Source organism: Narcine bancroftii, chromosome 3, assembly GCF_036971445.1.
Source record: "Narcine bancroftii isolate sNarBan1 chromosome 3, sNarBan1.hap1, whole genome shotgun sequence".
Taxonomy (NCBI): domain Eukaryota; kingdom Metazoa; phylum Chordata; class Chondrichthyes; order Torpediniformes; family Narcinidae; genus Narcine; species Narcine bancroftii.
The window spans coordinates 229,779,213-229,802,570 of record NC_091471.1 but is presented as its reverse complement, the minus strand read 5'-3'; the positions used below and the strand labels follow the sequence as shown (position 1 = coordinate 229,802,570).

The window sequence follows — 23,358 nt, the reverse complement described above, 5'->3', positions numbered from 1 at the left end:
GTAATTTAAATTAAATAAAAACGGTGATTACAAGTTTTAGTTATTATTATGCATTTCTTCCGCGGAACCCCTGCGCCTTTCTGCAGAACCCTGTTTGGGACTTGCTGGACTAAAGCATCGAAGTAAATAGACCCTCCACCACACTGTAATACCTCGTTAGGTTAGCGTAGAGAGCACCAGGTCATTGGGTCACTAAGGTTGGTGACACCCAGTGCAGTAACTTATGGTGTCCACCCCCTCCCACATCAACCTCCTCCCATTCCAGACCATACAGAATCCTTTGTCATGTTTTTTGTAGTAATGTTACTCTTAAGTCGTAATTCCTGTGCAGGGACTACATTGTGAAGAGAGGATTGCATTCAGTTCTGATTGTCTAATTACGGGAGCGATGTAGATACTTTGGAGTGGGTGAAGAGAGTGGGTGGCTTGGTTAGTGGAGCAGTTAGTGCAGTGCTGTTAGAGCGCCAGCGATCAGAACCGGGTTCGAATCCCACGGTGCCTGCAAGGAGTTTTTAGTTCTTCACTTGTGTCTGCTTGCGTTTTCCCCAGGGGCTCCAATTTTTTCCCACCCTCCAAAATGAACAAGGGGCTGCAAGTTAATTGGGTAGCACAGGCTTGTGGCCCGAAAGGGCCTGTTACTGTGCTGTAGGTCTAAATTTAAATAAATAATTTGGTCAAGAGAAACACTGATTGCTCTGGTTTTATCAGTTGGATGAGAATGAACTTGAACCTCTATAACGAGAGGGTTAACACACATCTTTTGGTTTGAAATGGAGTTGTCCGTTCATCATCCTCAAAATGAGCAGGCATGTTAACTGGGAATATAAACATGACAAAGTCCATTTCTGGGGTCTATTAGGCTGTGAATCCTGCACACGGGACATAAAGTTTTGTGATAAGATGAATTAGGTGAACAATGTAGGACCTGTCTTTCACTATTGATGTTGGGAGTAATGGCCACCTGGAACGTGTGGATTAGGAAAAACCACATAGGCCTGTGCCAGGAGGGTCTTTTTGAGCAAGGTCTTTCAACTTCTCAGACCAGAATCACAACTGCTTCTCCCTTTTGTTTACTCACTCCCTCCCTCCCTCTTTGCTAACTCTTTCCCTTCTCCCTGCTCACTCACTCCCTCCCCCTCTCGATCATTCGACCCCTCCCTCCTCCTCCATCACCTGCTGAGTCCCTCCCTCCCCCTTGCTCACTTGCTTGATCCCTCCCTCCCCTTCACCCAGAGGGTTTCAGAGTCAGGGAGGGTGTAGGGGACCGGAGGGGGTTACAGAGGGAGGGGTGTAGGGGACTGGTGGGGGTTACAGAGACAAGGAAGATACAGAGATAGGGAGAGGTGTAGGGGACCAGAGGGATTTACAGAGACAGAGAGGAGGGTAGGGGATCCGAAGGGGGTTAGGAGATCGGGAGGAGTTTAGGGGACCGGAGGGGTTTACAGAGACAGGGAGGAGTGTAGGGGACCGGTTTGATTACAGAGACAGGGAGGGTGGGTATTGCAGTGTGATTGTTAAGGTGTATTTGGAGGCATTGCAGTTTATTTGGGTGGGAACAGGGTGGCTCTGCAGGTGGGAGACTTGGCTGAACCCCTTTCCACACTCGTGTGGGTGGGTGTCGTTTATATGCATACGGGAATTAATTTTTTTTTAGCCTAATATTTCCAGTGGCCCCCTTTGCTCCGTCTCCTCTTAAATGCAAACCCAGCCTTTGCACCGAGACCAACGCAGATGCAGAGACACACTCCCGGCACCGCCCCCGGTATCGAAACTCCGGTTACAATCCGCAGCATTTCCCGCTCAGCCCGGATGCAGGCAAGCAGGTTCCTGCTCGCCCCCCTCCGCCTTGCTTCTATCGGCTGGTTCCATCCGGGACGCCGCGCATTGTCTATCAGGCTACGGGGCAAGGAGGCGGAAGTTCATTCTCCTTCCTCGTCTCTGCCCCGCAGTCATCTCTCTCTCTCTCGTTGCTCGTTTATTTGAACGCGCTGGAGCGCCAGAAACGGGGGGGAAGGCGCTTTTCGAGGAGTGCCGGGAGGAGAGCGCAGCACCGGGTCCCGGAACGGAGGGCTCCCGCGGTTCCAGGACTTGAAACGCCTGGCTAGAGGATGTTTCGCCCCGGGTCCGGGCCTGAGTCCTAGCCTCGATGTTTATTTAATCTGCTGCCCAGCTCTCCTGGAACCTCCATCTGTCTGAACAGGCTCTGTGAACACCCGGGGCAGGACTGCATTGTTTTATCTCCATGTCACACCCTCTCGTCCTCTCAGCGATGAACCCATTTCAGTGCACGGACTGCGGGAAGAACTTTAAAACGTCGAGTGAGTTAACGACTCACCAGCGGGTCCACACCGGGGAGAGGCCTTTCATCTGCCCCGAGTGTGGGAAGGGCTTCATCCAGTCCTCCCACTTGCGGTATCACCAACGGGTCCACACCGGGGAGAGGCCGTTCACCTGCTCAGAGTGTGGGAAGAGCTTCATCCAGTCCTCTCACCTGCGGTACCATCAACGGGTCCACGCCGGGGAGAAGCCATTCACCTGCTCAGAGTGTGGGAAGGGCTTCACCCAATCCTGCAACCTGCAGGCCCACCAGTGGGTCCACACCAGGGAGAGGCCATTCACCTGTGCCAAGTGTGGGAAGGGGTTCACCCAGTCCTGCAACCTGCGGGCTCACCAGCGGGTCCACACTGGGGAGAGGCCATTCACCTGCTCTGATTGTGGGAAGCGCTTCACCCGGTCCTCCCACCTGCTGACCCACCGGCGGATCCACACTGGGGAGAGGCCGTTCACCTGTTCCGACTGTGGGAAAGGCTTCATCCAGTCCTCTGAACTGTTGACCCACAAGCGGGTCCACACTGGGGAGAGGCCATTCACTTGCCCCGAGTGCGGAAAGGGCTTCATCCAGTCCTCTGACCTACGGAACCACCAACGGGTCCACAACGGGGAAAAACCATTCACCTGTTCCAAGTGCAGAAAGGGCTTCACCACGCACTCCCAACTGCTCACTCACCAGTGGGTCCATACCGGTCAAAAACCATACATCTGTCCTAAGTGCAAGAAGGGCTTCAGCAAGTTGTATGGTCTTGAGATGCACTGGCGGGTCCACACTGGCGAGATGCACTTCACTTGCCCTGAGTGCAGCAAGGGGTTTACCCAGATTTCTCACCTGCTGAGACACCAGCGGGTCCACACCACGGAGAGGCCATTCGTCTGTTCCGAGTGTGGAAAGGGGTTCAGTCAGGTCTCCCACCTGCAGAGCCACCAGCGAGTCCACACAGGGAGAGGCCGTTCAACTGTTCCAAATGCTGCAAGGAGTTGATACAATCAAACAACCTGATGAAACACCAGCAAGTTCACACATAAAATTTGCAGAGTGTGGAATATTTAAACATCACTCACTCAAACAGCAGGAGGGACACAAATCTTGTGGTTATTGAGACAAGAAGTCAAAACAGGTCTTGGTATTGTCAATTTACAATTTGTTTTCAGGTTCAATTTTATTGTCACATGTTACATTCCTGAAATGAGCCCAGGCAGTACCATATTTTAAATAATATTTTAAATTATTAATTAACAATAATATATAATCTAAAGATAAATAATTTAACTAAACCTATCCCCCAACTATGCGTGAATATACTGGTGTGTGTGGGATACCTCAAGCCACTGCAGCTCAAGGCCCAATTCTTGTAACACAGTTCAAAGATCAGTTTTGGAAATTCAGTGTTGATACGTAGGCTTGAAATTCATGTGACTCACAGGCCTTAGATGGATGAGACACACAGGATTTAGATGGATGTGATACGCAGGCTTTAGGTGGATGCGACATGCAGGCTTTAGGTGGACACGACACGCAAGCTTTAGGTGGACGCGACACGCAGGCTTTAGGTGGACACGACACGCAAGCTTTAGGTGGATGCGACACGCAGGCTTTAGGTGCACGTGACATGCAGGCTTTAGGTGCACGTGACATGCAGGCTTTAGGTGGACGCGACATGCAGGCTTTAGGTGGACATGACACAGTGCTTAGATGTACGTGACGTGGGATTTAGATGGATGAGACACGCTGGGTGTGAATGGATGAGACACGCAGACTTTAACGACTACAAGAGGCAACAGAGGGTAGTGCATCCAAATTTCTGATGGTGAGAAAACTCAGAGACTGTCTCTCATCACACAAGGCCATGTTCAGCACAGTATCCCTTTCAGGGCTGTTTCTCCAAGTGCTGCATCTGTACAATGGCCACGACTCATTCCCCTATAACATGGGGAAATCAGACAGTTTGTCCACAACCACACACAAGTCCACTTCAGAGCTGCATTACTTCCAAGACCCTGCAGCCCCGCACTGTTTCGTCAAAATGGCCCTAAACAAACAGTACTGTGTCTTTAATCTGATGGTCACATGGTCTCTACACCTGCACTTCCTCTCTCTCCAGATGTATCCAATTTAGGAACACTCTGACTTCAGCCTGCTGTCAGTTCACTGTCACTCACCAAAGCCTGCAGGGTTTTGTTACATTTGTTCTCTTGAAGAAGCAGTCCCAAACAAGTGAAAATGATCTGAAAAATTAGAGCAAGTAATATCTCCCACCAACAAAGAACATTTTGATCTGTAAGAGCAAAATTTTAACTGCAACCTAAAATATTTGAAACAATATATTTGTGATGGATTATGTTATATTTTGTATTGTACATAGATGTTTTAAAGGAGATAAATTGTGGTGTATAATTAGGTCAGACACAGGTACAAACACTTCAAAACAGATCTCATTTAAAATGCACGAGTTTGGCTAAGCCAGACGGTCCAGGGTCTGGGTGCCTTTGCAAAAACTTTGAAGAATGCCTATAAGGACTTTACAAGCAACAGGTGAATGAACTCAGAAAATTTGGTCCAGTTCCACAGTCTGAGTACAGTTTGCTGTTCTAAGAGGGTCATGTGGGAGAATTCAGTTCTACAGTTCAGCAGCAGCAGCTGGGACTGGAACAGGACAAGCTGGCAAGCTTGTGGAAAACCCCATTTTGAGGACAGGTTCTATGTTCTTAGTTCAGCCTAGTCAAAGCCCTTGTGGTCCATACAAGTGGAGATGGAAGGCTGCATAATGTTTCACTTGAAATAAAGAAAACAAAAGGGAACTTTGTGGGGACCTGAAAGAAAGAGGTTATTATCTGGAAAACCTTGATGGGGCAGGTTTCTTCAGCAAGTCACTGAAGGAATCAATTTGTGTCCAATGAGCAACGAATCTCTCTCTGAAAGCTGACAAAAACCTTCCTGAATGATAACCATTTACTTTTCAAGCACCAAAGTCTGCTGAAGATTCATAAATGTTAAATTCTGTGCACAGTATAAGAGTAAGAATTTCCTGATACTAGTGAACTTGGAGGAGTGAGAAGTGAGATTGGAGTGTGAATCAATTAACTTTTCTGAACTTATATACACATTACATACATGTGCACTTAGAATTAGAAGGGGGTTGTTAGGTTTAATTAATAGTAATAAGTTAAAGTTTGATCCTGTTTTTATGTTTAAAGATAATTAAAAGCAACTTTTGTTTAGTAACCATTTGTCTTGGTGAATTTCTGTTGCTGCTGGGTTTTGGGGTCATCTGTACTCATAACACATTCACTATTTACATGTTAAAAGACAGACAAATATAACATTTTTTGTAATGTTGCAAAATTAACATCTTGAAAGGCAATCAGTGTAATTTTTACAGAACATTCTGTACAGGCCAACCATTCCCAAAAACTTCCAGATAGAGATGGGAAACTCAGAATTCGTCTGGACTTTTGTCTGACCAGGTACCAACTTGCCCTGACCAACAACATAACCAAGAAAAGTCAAAGTAGCATGGCCAAATACACTTTCAGCTAAATTTACAGTATGGTTCTCTTTTTAAAGATTGTCAATCTCTCAAACTCAGACTTATGAGATGTGTTATTTCCAATAATGAAATCATCAACATAAGAATCCATGTGGTTGAAACCTTGAGATTTACAGGTGTAACCACAGGTGGCATCATTAGTTCACTTATTTTGGGTTTGCCCACATTGGAATCCAATTGGAAAGAATGTTTTTACACATTATCTACAATTTTAACTTAATTTACAGCTGAATCCAATTACTGCATTATTTGGAGGGTTGATGGAAGATATTCATCTGTCACCATCCGATTGCCATGTTCTATTAAGTTTAAGTGGAAAGATTTGATTCTGCCTCCTTAAGTCTAGTGGATGTGCCAAACTTTAGCTTGTATAAATTTAGAGAAGATTGGATGTGCTTTAACAGATACTGATATTAAATTTGAGAGAATGTTGCACCGGTTTATGAATTTGTTTCATGATTTCATGATTTTAAATCTGCTTTAATACAATATGGTTTGTTATTGTTTTTCCCTTCATGTCATCTATTCCCATTTATGTTACAGAACATTTTCTTGTTTATTATTGAATGTTAATTGAAAGCCATGAAAGACCTCAACAATGAAGACGCGGTTTACATCTGGTACCGCACGGATGGCAGTCTCTTCAATCTGAGGCGCCTGCAAGCTCACACCAAGACACAAGAGCAACTTGTCCGTGAACTACTCTTTGCAGACGATGCCACTTTAGTTGCCCATTCAGAGCCAGCTCTTCAGTGCTTGATGTCCTGTTTTGCGGAAACTGCCAAAATGTTTGGCCTGGAAGTCAGCCTGAAGAAAACTGAGGTCCTCCATCAGCCAGCTCCCCACCATGACCACCAGCCCCCCCCACATCTCCATCGGGCACACACAACTCAAAACGGTCAACCAGTTTACCTACCTCAGTTGTACCATTTCATCTGATGCAAGGATCGACAATGAGATAGACAACAGACTCGCCAAGGCAAATAGCACCTTTGGAAGACTACACAAGAGTCTGGAAAAACAACCAACTGAAAAATCTCACAAAGATAAGCGTATACAGAGCCGTTGACATACCCACACTCCTGTTCGGCTCCGAATCATGGGTCCTCTACCGGCATCACCTACGGCTCCTAGAACGCTTCCATCAGCGTTGTCTCTGCTCCATCCTCAACATTCATTGGAGCAACTTCATCCCTAACATCGAAGTACTTGAGATGGCAGAGGCCGACAGCATCGAATCCACGCTGTTGAAGATCCAACTGCGCTGGGTAGGTCACATCTCCAGAATGGAGGACCATCGCCTCCCCAAGATCGTGTTATATGGTGAGCTCTCCACTGGCCATCATGTCAGAGGTGCACCAAAAAAGAGGTACAAGGACTGCCTAAAGAAATCTCTTGGTGCCTGTCACATTGACCACCACCAGTGGGCTGATATCACCTCAAACTGTGCATCTTGGCGCCTCACAGTTCGGCGGGCAGCAACCTCCTTTGAAGAAGACCGCAGAACCCACCTCACTGACAAAAGACAAAGGAGGAAAAACCCAACACCCAACCCCAACCAACCAATTTTCCCCTGCAACCGCGTCTGCCTGTCCCGCATCGGACTTATCAGCCACAAACGAGCCTGCAGCTGACGTGGACATTTACCCCTCCATAAATCTTCATCCGCAAAGCCAAGCCAAAGATTGAATGTTATTCCTTTAAGGCATCCCAACTTCGAATTTCTACTATGAGGTTAGGGGCTCAGGCTACTTTATTTAGTTTAGGATTAGTTTGTTCATTCAGATTATATATCCTTTTCATTTGTTTTTATTATTTGAACAACAGAGCAGTGGGGAATGAATTCTTGTTTGTTTATGATGGATATTTGTTTGATTTAGAATCTGTAACCTCACATTCTATATATTACATTTCTTTTTCTATGCTTAAAATGAATAAAAAGATTGGGAAGATAAACCTTGAGTTATAGAATTAATCATTCTTTGGAACGTCCCTGGAGCATTCTTCATTCCAAATGTCAAAACATTATTTTCATCTGGAACTTTTCTTTTTCAATCTTTTTATCATTTATATTATTGGAGAACAATACATGACAAGAATAGGAGTAAATTATCCAAAAGGGGAAAATATCACAATGTGACATCATATGATTTAACATATTGCTTTCTACCACAATTAACAAATATGTTCTCATCGCCTCAAACTGAAGTCTTCGAAAAAGAAAAAATATTATATAAAGCCCTATCAAATCTAAAAAATGTACAGGACTAGGAAGCCTATCCTGAGAATTTATGATAATTGATCATCTGGTCTTCAACAAAGAGAAAATAAATAAAATATAGTCTGGAAGGGAAAATAATTTATAAAAGGTTGCCAAGTCTCTTCAAATTTAACAGAAGTTTCAAATTTACGGCTCCTAACTTACAATAAACTTAAAGATGACATAATTTGAGACTGCCACTGAGTCAAAGTAGGTGGATTATAATCTTTTCATTGAACTGTTCCATAGCTGTTCTAGCCAACAATGTAGAAAAAGCTGCAACCCATTGTGTGGAAGCAGGAACTCGTTCCACTTCTGCAAATATAATTCCAAAAAGAGCAGTCATATAAACCTGAGAAGGTCCCAAATGCAAATATTTCCCTCTCTCTGTTAAGGGAACACACCAGTAATCTTTCAATAAGTCCAACTTTGTAGGAAACTTTGGCTTTCCAATCTTGTCCACAGAAACATCCTCCCAAGGGATAGGATAAGCATCTATTTTTGTTTCAATGTCTGGTATGGCAGTCAATCTCACCACAGAGACAACTTTACCCTCTGCATAGTCATTTCCCAATAATAGCAAGACCCTGTTGTGGGTGATGAAACAGGTTTGGTAGGTCTCAAAGGAAAGGACTCTGAACATAGTTTTGATGGGGAAGTATTTTATTTACAGAAAGTAAGTATGTGAAATGGTAACATATGCAGCGGGCACACGCACAATGAACTAATACATATAATGTTCAAGGAAAAATCACTACGATGCCCCACCACCCCTTGACTCAGTGCAGGCACAGTTCTGTGCCACAAGGGACACTAATTAAATGCTTCCAACCCTTTTAACACTGCACATCTTACCAACAGTTTCTCTAGCACCATTTCTAGGCCAGGGGTGAAGTGGGGTGGTCCCAAGCTGGCAAAGCGAGAGAACAAAAAGCACATGGCATCTTTAAAATGCTGGAGCTTCCAGCCCAGATCATTTACAGGGTGCCAGTGGCTTGGTGCCAGGAGGGTCAATCCAATTACAAAAGCCAATTGTCCAAGGCCAAGTACAGGCAGGCTGGAGAGCCCAGTCTAGGTCATTTATATGAGGCCAAGTGTGCACTTAATGGGTGGGGCAGAAGCAAACCTGATTGGCAAGTGGTGTGTCCTCCATCTAGGTAAGCAGCAGTGCTGTCACATGACAGCCACAACCCTTCCCAATACAAACCTCCTCCACTGGTAAACTTGATCAGATCCCTATCACAACAGGTCCATTAACTAAAATTGATTTCAACATGACACTACCCAGTATCGAGCTCTGGTTACGTCCTTCTCTTTCTAATTTTTGGGAAGGGCTCCTTCATACATTGTTTTTAGTTCTTAATATTACTTGTCTTGCTCTCTTTGCAATAAGTGGACCTACTGGTTTGATGTTGACTGCTTCACAATCCCATGTTATTGCCCTCACCTCCCTATTACCAGAAAGGCCACATTGATCAGGTGGAAATATGCTGTCCCTCCCACTCATACCCAATGGTTGTCTGATGTGATGGCATGTTTGACTTTGGAAAATATATGTTCCAATATGGAAATGAATCTTCATTTCATTTATTTATGGGCTTCTTAATTGTTTACTTTCTTTTTATTATTAGTAGTAAACTGTGTTAAACCAGTGACCTCTGTCAGGAGGGGATTGATATTTAGAAATTAGCAGATTTTTTTGTTTTGTTTTCCTTTACTTCTTGTTAATGTAACAGGTTTAATACCATTTCTATTACTATAAAGATCTGTTAGTATTTTAGTCTACTACAAGGTTCCTCTGCAACATTTATTTGATGAAACCAATAAAAATATTGAAAAGAGAACATTACACTGTGCAGAGGTATTGACTCTGGGCCATCTCCCAAACCTCAGACCAAATTCATGTCACCGTGGCAGTCTCATCACCAAATTTCAAAACACTGTCCAACACAGGTGACTGGGCGGCTTCAGAGTTTTGAAGGATTTCTACTCTTACTTGTGGTGACCCATCCTCCAATGAAACCAAACCATCTGCTACAAAGGATTTGAACTCCTTAATATTACCAGTAGGTCTGGAACTCTTATGGTTTCCAGGTTTATCAACATTTTTCAATACAGGCAACAGGCGCTGCCATCTTTTCTGTCTTTCTCCTTAACTCTGGACAATTTGTATTCACTTAACCAGGTTTCTTCAATAGTGGCACTGGGGACCCAACAGTTTTACCTTTTCTTGCTTTCATTCATCTTTACCCCAGCACGACTTCCCGTTTAGTTTTCTAACTTACGTGGATATTCCACATTACCACTATGGAACGTTTTACTTGGCACAAATTCAACCCTGTGGGTTAAAGAATACTCATCTGCTAATTCAGTAGATTCCTGCCAACTTTACGTTTCTCTTACAAACTGTCTTTGCCTCTTGGCTTTCTACCTTCTAAGTTTTTAACTTGACCTGCCTTTGTTTCTAGGCTTCCTCAGCCTCAAATCTCCTTTGCTTTTCTGCAAACCTAAGTTTTTCTAATTCAACCTCAACCTGCTTTTCTTCTCTCTCTCCCTCTCTGTATCCACTAATCTTAGTTCTTCTCGCTCAATCTCCAATCCAAGTTTTGTGAATTCAATTTGTTTCCCTGGTGACAGCTACTCACAGGATTCACTCAGGAGAAATTGTTTTACCTCCTCCTCTCCAAACTTCTTTTCTGTTACATAACAGTGCCCAATAATTTTCTGAATCTCAGGCCTTTTCATCACTTGTTTTCCCATTACAATTTCCAACCTTTGTGTGATCATCAACAACTCACTCTGCAAATCTGCAAAGGTGGCCGATCCCAAAAAATTGTCAATGTCCATTGCTGCTTTCATTCCACACAAAAGCCTTTAATTTGGATCAAAAATAATTCTAACCAATCAAATTGAACTCAAATCGACCACTCGGCTCCCAATTTGGTGTGATCTGGATGGGTCCCCAATTTTATTATGCACCAGACAGCAGCAATAGAAATGAGCCCAGGCAATATTATATTTAAAATAATATTTTAATTATTAAATTAACAATAATATAACATCTTAACTCATTTATCTAAACTTATCTAAATATATCTCCCATTTATCCATGAATATACGTGTGTGTGTGTGTGTGTGTGTGTGTGTGTGTGTGTGTGTGTGTGTGTGTGTGTGTGTGTGTGTGTGTGTGTGTGTGTAGAATAACCCACATTTCTACAGCTCAAGCCCTAATTCTGGAAAGAGCTCAAGCCCTAATTCTGGAAAGGCAGATCAAAGTTCAGTCTCAGAAAATGTTGACAGGCAGATTTTTTTTAATCAATATGAAATGCGGGGTTTGGAGGGACGGAACATGTGGGGTTTGGAGGGACGGGACATGCGGTGTTTGGAGGGACGGGACACGTGGCCTTTGGAGGGATGGGACACGCGGCCTTTGGAGGGACAGGCCACGCAGCCTTTGGAGGGACAGGCCACGCGGCCTTTGGAGGGACGGGCCACGTGGCCTTTGGAGGGACGGGCCACGCGGCCTTTGGAGGGACGGGCCACGCGGGATTTAGATGGATGAGGCACGCAGTGTTTAGATGGATGTGATACAACTGGTCAATACACTTTCCACCACACATCTGTAGAAATTTGTCAGGGTTTCCAAAGTCATATCAAAGCACTGATGTGTTTTCTTCATGATGACATTAGTGTCTTCAGTCCAGTAGTGATCCTCTGAGATAGTGACTCCCAAGAACTTAAATGTGCTCACCTTCTCAACCTCTGATCCCCCAATGATCACTGGATTGTATGCCTTTGGCTTTCCTATCCTGAAGTCAACCATCAGCAACTTATTTTTGATGACATTGAGTGCAACGCTGCGTGTCCCATCCATCTAAACGCCGCGTGTCCCATCCATCTAAACGCCGCGTGTCCCATCCATCTAAACGCCGCGTGTCCCATCCATCTAAACGCCGCGTGTCCCATCCATCAAAACGCCGCGTGTCCCATCCATCAAAACGCCGCGTGTCCCATCCATCAAAACGCCGCGTGTCCCATCCATCAAAACGCCGCGTGTCCCATCCATCAAAACGCCGCGTGTCCCATCCATCAAAACGCCGCGTGTCCCATCCATCAAAACGCCGCGTGTCCCATCCATCAAAACGCCGCGTGTCCCATCCATCAAAACGCCGCGTGTCCCATCCATCAAAACGCCGCGTGTCCCATCCATCAAAACGCCGCGTGTCCCATCCATCAAAACGCCGCGTGTCCCATCCATCAAAACGCCGCGTGTCCCATCCATCAAAACGCCGCGTGTCCCATCCATCAAAACGCCGCGTGTCCCATCCATCAAAACGCCGCGTGTCCCATCCATCAAAACGCCGCGTGTCCCATCCATCAAAACGCCGCGTGTCCCATCCATCTAAACGCCGCGTGTCCCATCCATCTAAACGCCGCGTGTCCCATCCATCTAAACGCCGCGTGTCCCCATCCATCTAAACGCCGCGTGTCCCATCCATCTAAACGCCGCGTGTCCCATCCATCTAAACGCCGCGTGTCCCATCCATCTAAACGCCGCGTGTCCCATCCATCTAAACGCCGCGTGTCCCATCCATCTAAACGCCGCGTGTCCCATCCATCTAAACGCCGCGTGTCCCATCCATCTAAACGCCGCGTGTCCCATCCATCTAAACGCCGCGTGTCCCATCCATCTAAACGCCGCGTGTCCCATCCATCTAAACGCCGCGTGTCCCATCCATCTAAACGCCGCGTGTCCCATCCATCTAAACGCCGCGTGTCCCATCCATCTAAACGCCGCGTGTCCCATCCATCTAAACGCCGCGTGTCCCATCCATCTAAACGCCGCGTGTCCCATCCATCTAAACGCCGCGTGTCCCATCCATCTAAACGCCGCGTGTCCCATCCATCTAAACGCCGCGTGTCCCATCCATCTAAACGCCGCGTGTCCCATCCATCTAAACGCCGCGTGTCCCATCCATCTAAACGCCGCGTGTCCCATCCATCTAAACGCCGCGTGTCCCATCCATCTAAACGCCGCGTGTCCCATCCATCTAAACGCCGCGTGTCCCATCCATCTAAACGCCGCGTGTCCCATCCATCTAAACGCCGCGTGTCCCATCCATCTAAACGCCGCGTGTCCCATCCATCTAAACGCCGCGTGTCCCATCCATCTAAACGCCGCGTGTCCCATCCATCTAAACGCCGCGTGTCCCATCCATCTAAACGCCGCGTGTCCCATCCATCTAAACGCCGCGTGTCCCATCCATCTAAACGCCGCGTGTCCCATCCATCTAAACGCCGCGTGTCCCATCCATCTAAACGCCGCGTGTCCCATCCATCTAAACGCCGCGTGTCCCATCCATCTAAACGCCGCGTGTCCCATCCATCTAAACGCCGCGTGTCCCATCCATCTAAACGCCGCGTGTCCCATCCATCTAAACGCCGCGTGTCCCATCCATCTAAACGCCGCGTGTCCCATCCATCTAAACGCCGCGTGTCCCATCCATCTAAACGCCGCGTGTCCCATCCATCTAAACGCCGCGTGTCCCATCCATCTAAACGCCGCGTGTCCCATCCATCTAAACGCCGCGTGTCCCATCCATCTAAACGCCGCGTGTCCCATCCATCTAAACGCCGCGTGTCCCATCCATCTAAACGCCGCGTGTCCCATCCATCTAAACGCCGCGTGTCCCATCCATCTAAACGCCGCGTGTCCCATCCATCTAAACGCCGCGTGTCCCATCCATCTAAACGCCGCGTGTCCCATCCATCTAAACGCCGCGTGTCCCATCCATCAAAACGCCGCGTGTCCCATCCATCAAAACGCCGCGTGTCCCATCCATCAAAACGCCGCGTGTCCCATCCATCAAAACGCCGCGTGTCCCATCCATCAAAACGCCGCGTGTCCCATCCATCTAAACGCCGCGTGTCCCATCCATCTAAACGCCGCGTGTCCCATCCATCTAAACGCCGCGTGTCCCATCCATCTAAACGCCGCGTGTCCCATCCATCTAAACGCCGCGTGTCCCATCCATCTAAACGCCGCGTGTCCCATCCATCTAAACGCCGCGTGTCCCATCCATCTAAACGCCGCGTGTCCCATCCATCTAAACGCCGCGTGTCCCATCCATCTAAACGCCGCGTGTCCCATCCATCTAAACGCCGCGTGTCCCATCCATCTAAACGCCGCGTGTCCCATCCATCTAAACGCCGCGTGTCCCATCCATCTAAACGCCGCGTGTCCCATCCATCTAAACGCCGCGTGTCCCATCCATCTAAACGCCGCGTGTCCCATCCATCTAAACGCCGCGTGTCCCATCCATCTAAACGCCGCGTGTCCCATCCATCTAAACGCCGCGTGTCCCATCCATCTAAACGCCGCGTGTCCCATCCATCAAAACGCCGCGTGTCCCATCCATCTAAACGCCGCGTGTCCCATCCATCTAAACGCCGCGTGTCCCATCCATCTAAACGCCGCGTGTCCCATCCATCTAAACGCCGCGTGTCCCATCCATCTAAACACCGCGTGTCCCATCCATCTAAACACCGCGTGTCCCATCCATCTAAACACCGCGTGTCCCATCCATCTAAACACCGCGTGTCCCATCCATCTAAACACCGCGTGTCCCATCCATCTAAACACCGCGTGTCCCATCCATCTAAACACCGCGTGTCCCATCCATCTAAACACCGCGTGTCCCATCCATCTAAACACCGCGTGTCTCATCCATCTAAACACCGCGTGTCTCATTCATCTAAACGCCACTCAGACAGGAGCTGATCTGCTTCATCAGTAAGTAGCATGTCAAAATATTTCATCACTGTTAACGTAAGTGCTACTGGTCAACAGTCATTAAGGCAGGTTATTACACTCTTCTTCTACTAGGAACATAGGAAGTAGGAACAGGAGTAGGCCAAAAATGGCCCATCGAGCCTGCTCCGCCATTCAATAAGATCACGGGTGAGACGAGAACTAAAGGGCAGAGCCTCAAGATTTGGTGGAGTAGATTTAGGACAGATACAAGAAGGAACTGTTCTCTCCAGAGAGTAGTGAATCTGTGGAATCCTCCGCCCATGAAGCCGCAGGGACTACTGATATGATGGATGCCTGTTTGAAACATGTGAGTGCCATGCCCTGCTGGAGTGAGATATCCGTAAATATGGTGGCAAGTTGGTCAGCACAGATCTTTAGTACTCAGCCAGGAACTTCAACTGAGCTGGATGTTTTCCTTGTGTTACAAACTGCACGTAATGAGAAGCAATAGGCAATGAACCAAACAGTGTTGAATTTTAAAACACTAAATTTATTTCTAACTCTTTTAGTCTTAACTTTTAAACTATTCTTAATACTAAATCTATCCTTAGCTATGAGGTGTGTGTGTTAGTTATACCCAAACCATAACAATCCAGGCCTAAATTTAGAAATTAACTTCATTGTTCAGTCTTTCAAATTCAGTGTTGAAGTGCAGGCCTTTGAAATTTGATGCCCAGAATTAATGATGAACTGATGGGGAGACGAGTTGAAGCTGCTACAGACTCATGAATTCACCTTGTGTTGCCTTTGAAGAAATGTCCATCCACACAATCTGTGGTCATAACACTCCTGGTCCTTTTGTAGGCAAGACTTGAACTGGGAGGCCTCCACGAAGCTTCCGATATCCCGGCATTGGTCTCTCCAAGTAACTTCACTGCTAGTCACACTTAAAATGAACCAGTCTCTCCAAGTGGCCTCCATTTTTAGTCAATTGAAATGAAATACTTTGCTTTCCAAAAAGACCGTCCTGGGACATGCCTATGTGGTTTGTCCTAATCTACACGTTTTAGGTGGCATTACTCCCAACACGAATAGTGAAAGAAAGGGCTTACATTATTAACCTAATTCAAACCCCCCCCCATTCTGATTGTTGGCGCTCTAACAGCATTGCGCTAACCGCTCCTCTAACTGAACCATCCTAGTCTCTTCACTCACTCCAAAGCATCTACATCCCTCCTGTAACAAGGCACCTAGAACTGAATGCAATCCTCTGTTCACAATGTAGTACCTGTATGGGAATTACAATTTACAAGTAACATTACTACAAAAAACATTGCTAAGATCCTGAATGGTCTGGAACCAACCCTAGTGACCCACTGACTTAGTGTTCTCTACTCTCACCTACTGAAGTATTACTGTGTAGTGGAAGGTCTATTTACTTCGATGCTTTAGTCCAGCAAATCCCAAACTGAGTTCTGCAGAAAGGCGCAGGGGTTCTGCGGAAGAAATGGGTAGTAATAACTAGTAATCACGGTTTGTATTTAATTTAAATTACTTTTTCTCTGTGTTTCTAAACAGTTGCCTCGATGCTAATAAAACAAAAAGTCATCTTTCAGCCTGACGACATCAGCAGCGCAGATGTCAGGCCACAAGATTCAATTTTCACCCAATGAGACTTGGATTTGTTTTGGTGTGAGGCCGACCAAGTCCCCTCCCTCTCATTCACTCCCTCCCTCCCCTCTCTCACTTCCTCCCCCTCCAATCACACTTCCTCTCTCCTCCCTCCACTCCCTCTCGCTGAGATTGGTGTGGAAACTGTGTATAGAGTCGGGGTGCATGCTGGAATGGTGTTGGTCGGGACCGGGACCTGAGTCGATAGAGGTCTTGGGGGGGGGCTATGGTATGTTTGCATTCGGGGTCTGGAGGTGACTGTGGCTCCAGCACCTGGTCAACTGGGATGGGGGTTAGTGATGGAGGATTTGGAAACTTGGGCCTGTGGGCAGCAGGAGCCGGGATGCAAACCCACTGGAGGCATCAAGAGCTCCACCTACTGCAGCCGGGGCTGCGGTGGATACTCATGTCAGAGGTGTTGGGTGGTTCTGCCTCGGGCCAGCTGGGGATGGGTTGGAAAGGTTCTAGAAGGTTGGGGATGGTGGCCATTTGGGTCTGGGAAGTCAATTATATTTGTATTTGCAATTTGGTTAATATTCGGTTGAAACAAAATAATCAAATTCTGAAGAAATGGGATTTTGCAAACCCTGCTTCAGATTGCTTAATGTTTAAAGAAAAATAATTTAATTTAAATTAGACTCAACCACGCTCGAATTGGAAGTTGATTGCATTATTCTTCCTGTCTGGTTCAGAACTATGCGGTTCCATGATTTCCAAGTGCTCTCAAAAAGGGTTCCACATACAAAAAAGTTTGGGAAGACTTGACCTGAACTAACTCCACTGTGGAAACAGTAGAGTTTCTGTCACACTACCATCTTGTAGACAGGGGACAGATAACATTCTGAATGTAGAGTACATGGACTAACTCCATCTGGGGAAGAGAAGACTGTTCCTTCACATTACTGACCAGATGATGGGGAATAGATAAGGTGTTGGAAGCAGAGTTCCAATTGGACATGCTCCTCCTGGGGAAAAGAAGAGTGTTCCCTCACACCATTGACCAGAAGATGGGGAACAGATAAGGTGCTGGATGCAGAGTTGCAATTGGACGTACTCCACCTGGGGAAGGGGAGAGTGTTCCCTTGGCCCCCTGACCTGTGGGAGAGTGGTGGATAAGGAGTTGCTTTTGTTTTTTGTTTTAAATTTATCATCGTTTGTCATCGGAGTTAGATTTTTTTTGTTTTATGTTTAAACCTTTTAGTTCTTTACTCAATATAACTGTCAATATATGGAAATGTGGAATTAATTTGAAAATACATGATTGTTATATTCAAAGACAACATCTATAATTTTTTCACATTTTCTGCATAATATTCTGTTTTTTTTATTTTTTGTGGAAAATTAATAAAATGGTTAAAAAAGAAAAAAAAAATGTCAGATGCACAGTTCATGGACTAACTCCATCTGGGGAAGCGCACTCTTGACCTAAAGGCAAGGGAATCAATAATATGTTGGATGAAGAGCATCTGGACTAACTCTACCTGGAGATGGGGAATAGGTAAGGGGTTTAATGCAGAATATAGGGACCACATTGTTCAGGGAAGAGAAGTGTTCCTCCACAGGGATGTGGGCAAAGAAAGGCACGGGCGAGGTAAGAGTTCTCCATGATCTGGGTATGAGCAGGGTGAAGCGACCCTCTACCTCACTCTCTAGTAGGGAGGGAGATGAAAGGAGTCATCATGTTCCAATTGGGGATGGCCCAAGAGGGATTCAGCTCACTGCTCACCCTGGTGAGTTAGGGAAGGAGCTCCAGTCAGGGAAGGGGGCAAGGTAGAGAGGAGGGAAGGAATGATAGGGAGTGAGGGGACAATGAAGAAGGAGTCCATGTGGATGGAGGGAGGTGTTGGTGTGGAGGAAGTAGACAGCAAGAGGGAGGGGTCAGTGAGGAATGAGGGATGGATCAGTGAGGCAGGAGGGAAGGGATGGCAAGTGTGATATAGAGAATTTAGGTTAAAAAGACTTAAGTTAAAATGTGATGATTAATCATAAACAGGGAAGCCAGAATGGACAGAGAGTTTACTAGCAGTCAAGGACAGAAGGAGCTGCTGAATATGTTTTTTTTAAACCTATCTTTTCATGGTCATAGTGAGAGACATGCAGGAGACAAAGGATTGATAAGAAGTGTGAGAAACAGAATTCAGTGAATGTAGAGTTCACAGCGTACGTAACGAACGTGATAATTAATAATGCAGTTATACTTAGAATGTTTTTGTAATACTAACCAATTAAAACAGTATTAATAAGAAGGGGAAGGGCAAATAATAAAGGTATAAAAATCAATGCACTGTATGTATCGGGGCTTAACTGGTGAGAAACCAGTTGAGTCCAACTCTGCAGACTTGTAAATAAAGCTTGTCGTGTCATCAGTTTTAAAGAGACTCATGTGTGAGAAGTTTTATTTCTGACAAATGGGGGCTCGTCCGGGATCTACACTCCGGCCGTGAGGGGAGGCGAGAAGAGGGACATCGGAGGCGGTGCACCCCGCTGAGTTCAGCGGCTCCTAGTCCCTTGCTCGTCGCTTCGGGCGGCTTGAGCAAGTGGTATCCGGACAGGGTGACACGACAAGACGGAGAGGAGAAGGGTGACGGTTCAATCCCCGGGAAGACACCGGTAAGTGACGACTTACGATTGTGGTGTGGGGATTGGGTAACAGGTGTAATGGGATACACCTGTTTGGATAAAAACCTAACGGAATAGATTAAGTATAGATCTTTTGTCGTTGTGTGAGAACCCTGTCGCGGGACTCTAGGATAGACCCCAGGGAAACCTCGGCGGTAACCGAAGGAGGGACAGCACCTCCGACGAAGTGCCGAGAAGAGAGGGGTCAACCCCAGGAAAACCTCAGCGGTAACCGAAGGAGGGACAGCACCTCCGACGAGGCGTCTGAGAGGAAGGGAGTAGGGTCCAGAGCGAGAGGGTCCTCAGCAACGATAAACAGATCTAGGTGGGAAAATGGGAGGATCAAAATCTAAGGGCTCGTCTGAAAATTCAGGACAATTCCTGGGAGTACCCCTTGACAGCCCTTTGGGGAGAATGTTTGAAAATTGGGATAGTAAAAGATATCGGGACAAAAACAAGAAAAAGATGGTCCAATATTGTCTCCTTTGGTCAAAACAACCTATTAAAGGTTCCTCGGTCTGGTGGCCGAAATTTGGATCTGATGAGGATTGGGTTAGACAAGCATTAAACATATATGTAAATTCGAGACCAAAGGTGAATCAAGAAGAGTCAGCATATGCATTTTGTTGGGTTCCCTGGCCAGGATCCTTAACAGAATGTTTTAAATTGAGAGTGGCAGGAGAAAAGAAATGGGAACCTCTGGACAACCTTCCCCCTCCTTATATTCCCCCGGTGCCTACTGCGCCCGAGGAAAGCTTATTACCGGAGGGGAAAGGTGATGAATCTGATTGCCCCGAAGGGGGCCGGGATAAAAAGGATGAATTAAGGGAGTCGGACCCTAAACTTCCACCGGTAAACCGACCCTGGACAAGATCCCAGACTGGTCCAGGACCATCAAAGTTTTCAATAAACCTAAATCCCCTGAGAGAAGTTCCTATGGGAGGACCGGGAGGGGGAACGGGATATGTGAATGTTCCCCTAACTAGTACAGAGGTGCGGGGATTTAAGAAAGAAATGAAAAAGTTATTGGAAGATCCTATAGGACTGGCTGAACAGCTTGACCAATTCTTGGGACCAAACACATATACGTGGGAAGAGATGCAGGCAATAATGGGAACATTATTTTCACCCCAGGAGAGGCAGATGATTCGACGGGCTGCCCTCCTCATGTGGGAATATGAACAACCTGGGGACCCTAGACCCCATGAACAAAAATATCCCTTAAATGAACCCAGGTGGGACAAACGAACACCCGAGGGATTGGCAAGTATGAGACAATATAGAGAGTGGACAATTAAAGGGATACGGGAGGCTGTGCCAAAGGGTCACAATTTTACCAAGGCATTTGGGAACCACCAGGGGAAAGACGAGTCCCCTACTGATTTTTTGGAGAGGGTGAGAAAGAATGTCCAACAGTATGCTGGTGTGGACCCTAGTACACCAATGGGTGAACAGCTTATTCGAATTGAATTTGTTTCCAAATTATGGCAAGACATTAGAAAGAAACTAGAAAAGGAGGAGGACTGGAGTGAAAAACCCCTAAGTGAACTGTTAAAAAAGGCACAAAAAGTATATGTGCAGAGAGAAGAAGAAGATCAAAAGAAGGCGACAAAGGTTATGGTACAGACTATCCGACAGATGAATGCTGAATCCAGAGGGGAAAGAAAACAAAACCTTCCTCTAAACAATCCAAAATATCCAAGAGAGGGAAGACCCCGGAGATTTGTTAAATGCTATTACTGCAATGAGGAAGGACACTTTAAGAGGGAATGCCCCCAATACAAGAGGGAATTGCGTGCCCTCGAACTTATGGAAAAAGATTAGGGGTGTCAGGGGTTCCAAATGTTAGGGACCAAATATAAGAGGGAACCCCTGGTAAAACTAAAAATTGGTCCCAAGGGAGAAGAGGTGGTGTTTATGGTGGACACAGGAGCGGAACGAAGTAGTGTAATAACTGTGCCAATCGGAACTGAGCCTATAAAAAGTAATTTGACAATTTCTGGGATAGAAGGAGCTCCCAGAATGGTATCAATAATTCCCCAAGTAACAGTGAAACTGGAAGAAAGAGAAGGGGTACAAGACCTCTTGTTATTACCTTCGGCTGGATTTAACCTCCTAGGAAGGGACTTACAGGCTCTCCTAGGTTTGGGTGCTCTCCCTGTGGACGGAGAAGTGCGAGTCCACCTCTGCGCTTTAAAGGAAGAGGATGAACGGCAGATTGACGAGAGAGTCTGGTATAAGGAGGGAAATCGAGGAGGTCTGGACATCCCACCTTTACATGTCACATTAATACCAGGTCATCAGCCGGTAAGGAAACGTCAGTATCCTATTTCTTTGGAAGGGAGAAAAGGGCTACAGCCGGTAATTGAGACTTTAATACGAGACGGACTATTAGAAGAATGCATGTCACCTTATAACACCCCTATACTCCCAGTAAAAAGTCAGATGGATCCTATCGCCTAGTTCAGGATCTAAGAAGTTTGAATGCTATTGTTCAGACCCGCCACCCAGTGGTGCCTAATCCCTATACTATTATGAGTCGGATTCCCCCAGACCATGAGTGGTTTAGTGTTATCGACTTGAAGGATGCCTTCTGGACTTGTCCGTTAGAAGAGGAAAGTAGAGATATGTTTGCGTTTGAATGGGAAAATCCATGGACAGGTAGACGGAGACAGTTTCGGTGGACTGTATTGCCCCAAGGGTTCACTGAATCTCCAAACCTGTTTGGACAAATGCTAGAACAAATCCTGATGGACTATCCACAATCTGATGATTCCCAACTAATGCAGTATGTGGATGATTTACTATTATCAGGACCCAAGGAACAAGAAATGAGGAGAGAGACCATTAGACTCTTGAATTATCTGGGGAAAAAGGGTCTACGAGTGTCCAGAAACAAGTTACAGTTTGTTGAGAAAACTGTGATATATCTGGGACACCAGATAAGTAAAGGACAGAAACGAATTACCCCTGAACGAATTGCGGGAATCACTAGAATGCCTTTACCCCGTAATAAGAAGGAAATAAGACAATTCCTGGGACTCTTAGGATACTGTAGGTTATGGATAGAGGACTACTCAGCTTTGGTGAAGTTTATGTATGATAAACTGACAAATGAAAATGACTATCCATTGAAATGGACCCAGGAGGAGGAGGGATGGTTCGAGGACTTGAAACATCGCCTAACACGAGCCCCAGTGCTCACTCTGCCCTCTTTAAAACAGCCCTTCCAGCTATTTGTCACTCATAACCAAGGAACAGCTGTGGGAGTTTTAACACAGGAAAAAGGTGGTCAGCAACACCCAGTGGCTTTCCTTTCCAAAATGATGGACCCAGTGTCTCGCGGATGGCCGACGTGTATCCAGGGAGTAGCGGCTGCTGCTCTGTTGGTAGAGGAAGCACGTAAACTTACTTTTGGAGGAAAGATGACTGTGTACACCTCCCATTCTGTGAGTGTTTTATTAACACAAACTGCCCATCGATGGCTGACTGATTCTCGTATATTAAAGTATGAAACCATTTTAATGGTTGGAGAAGATTTACAGTTTGCAAAAATTAATAGCTGCAACCCAGCTCAGTTTTTATACGGCAGTGAAACAGAGAAAGAGGTGGAGCATGACTGTGTCGAGTTGACAGATCTTCAGACCAAGACCCGAGAAGACCTTTGCGATACTCCGCTGGGAGAAGGATATGAATTCTACATTGACGGCTCCGCCAGATGTGTTGACAGAATGAGAAGAAATGGGTATGCTATAATAGAAGGAAATACTTGGAAAGTAGTAGAATCCACGAGACTACCCGGAAGCTGGTCAGCACAATCCTGTGAACTATATGCCTTGCAGAGAGCCCTCAGAATACTGGCAAAGAAAATTGGAACGATTTACACAGATTCCAAATACGCATACGGGGTAGTGCATACCTTTGGTAAGATCTGGAAGGAGCGTGGTCTAATTACATCAAGAGGAAAGGAATTGGCACACGAACAGATGATTACTCTGACTTTAGAAGCCTTAACATTACCCCAAGAAATAGCAGTGGTCTACATACCAAGCCATCAAAGGGGAGATAACCCGACAGCAATTGGAAACAGACTGGCTGATGAAGAAGCCAAAAGAGCAGCCATGCAACAAGAAGTCCGTTTGCTGACTTTAATCCCAATAAGGCAAGGCATA

The 23,358-nt window shown here is 46.1% G+C and overlaps 2 protein-coding genes and 1 long non-coding RNA gene across 3 annotated transcripts in view; 1 reads left to right on the top strand and 2 right to left on the bottom strand.

Moving 5' to 3' along the window:
- The window catches only part of LOC138758212 (zinc finger protein 850-like), a 77,304-nt gene that overhangs the window by 6,397 nt on the left and 47,549 nt on the right, over nucleotides 1–23,358 (bottom strand).
- Nucleotides 1–23,358, bottom strand: part of LOC138758215 (uncharacterized) — a 28,679-nt gene that overhangs the window by 1,126 nt on the left and 4,195 nt on the right. Inside the window, exon 2 of the long non-coding RNA XR_011354217.1 lies at nucleotides 3,164–3,302. This is a non-coding gene — a long non-coding RNA (uncharacterized lncRNA). The remainder of the gene's footprint in view (nucleotides 1–3,163; nucleotides 3,303–23,358) is intronic.
- Nucleotides 1,743–23,358, top strand: part of LOC138758211 (zinc finger protein 420-like) — a 33,800-nt gene continuing 12,184 nt past the window's right edge. Inside the window, exon 1 of the mRNA XM_069926817.1 lies at nucleotides 1,743–3,284. Coding sequence (XP_069782918.1) covers nucleotides 2,243–3,284 — 1,042 coding nt within the window. The 5' untranslated portion in view covers nucleotides 1,743–2,242. The remainder of the gene's footprint in view (nucleotides 3,285–23,358) is intronic.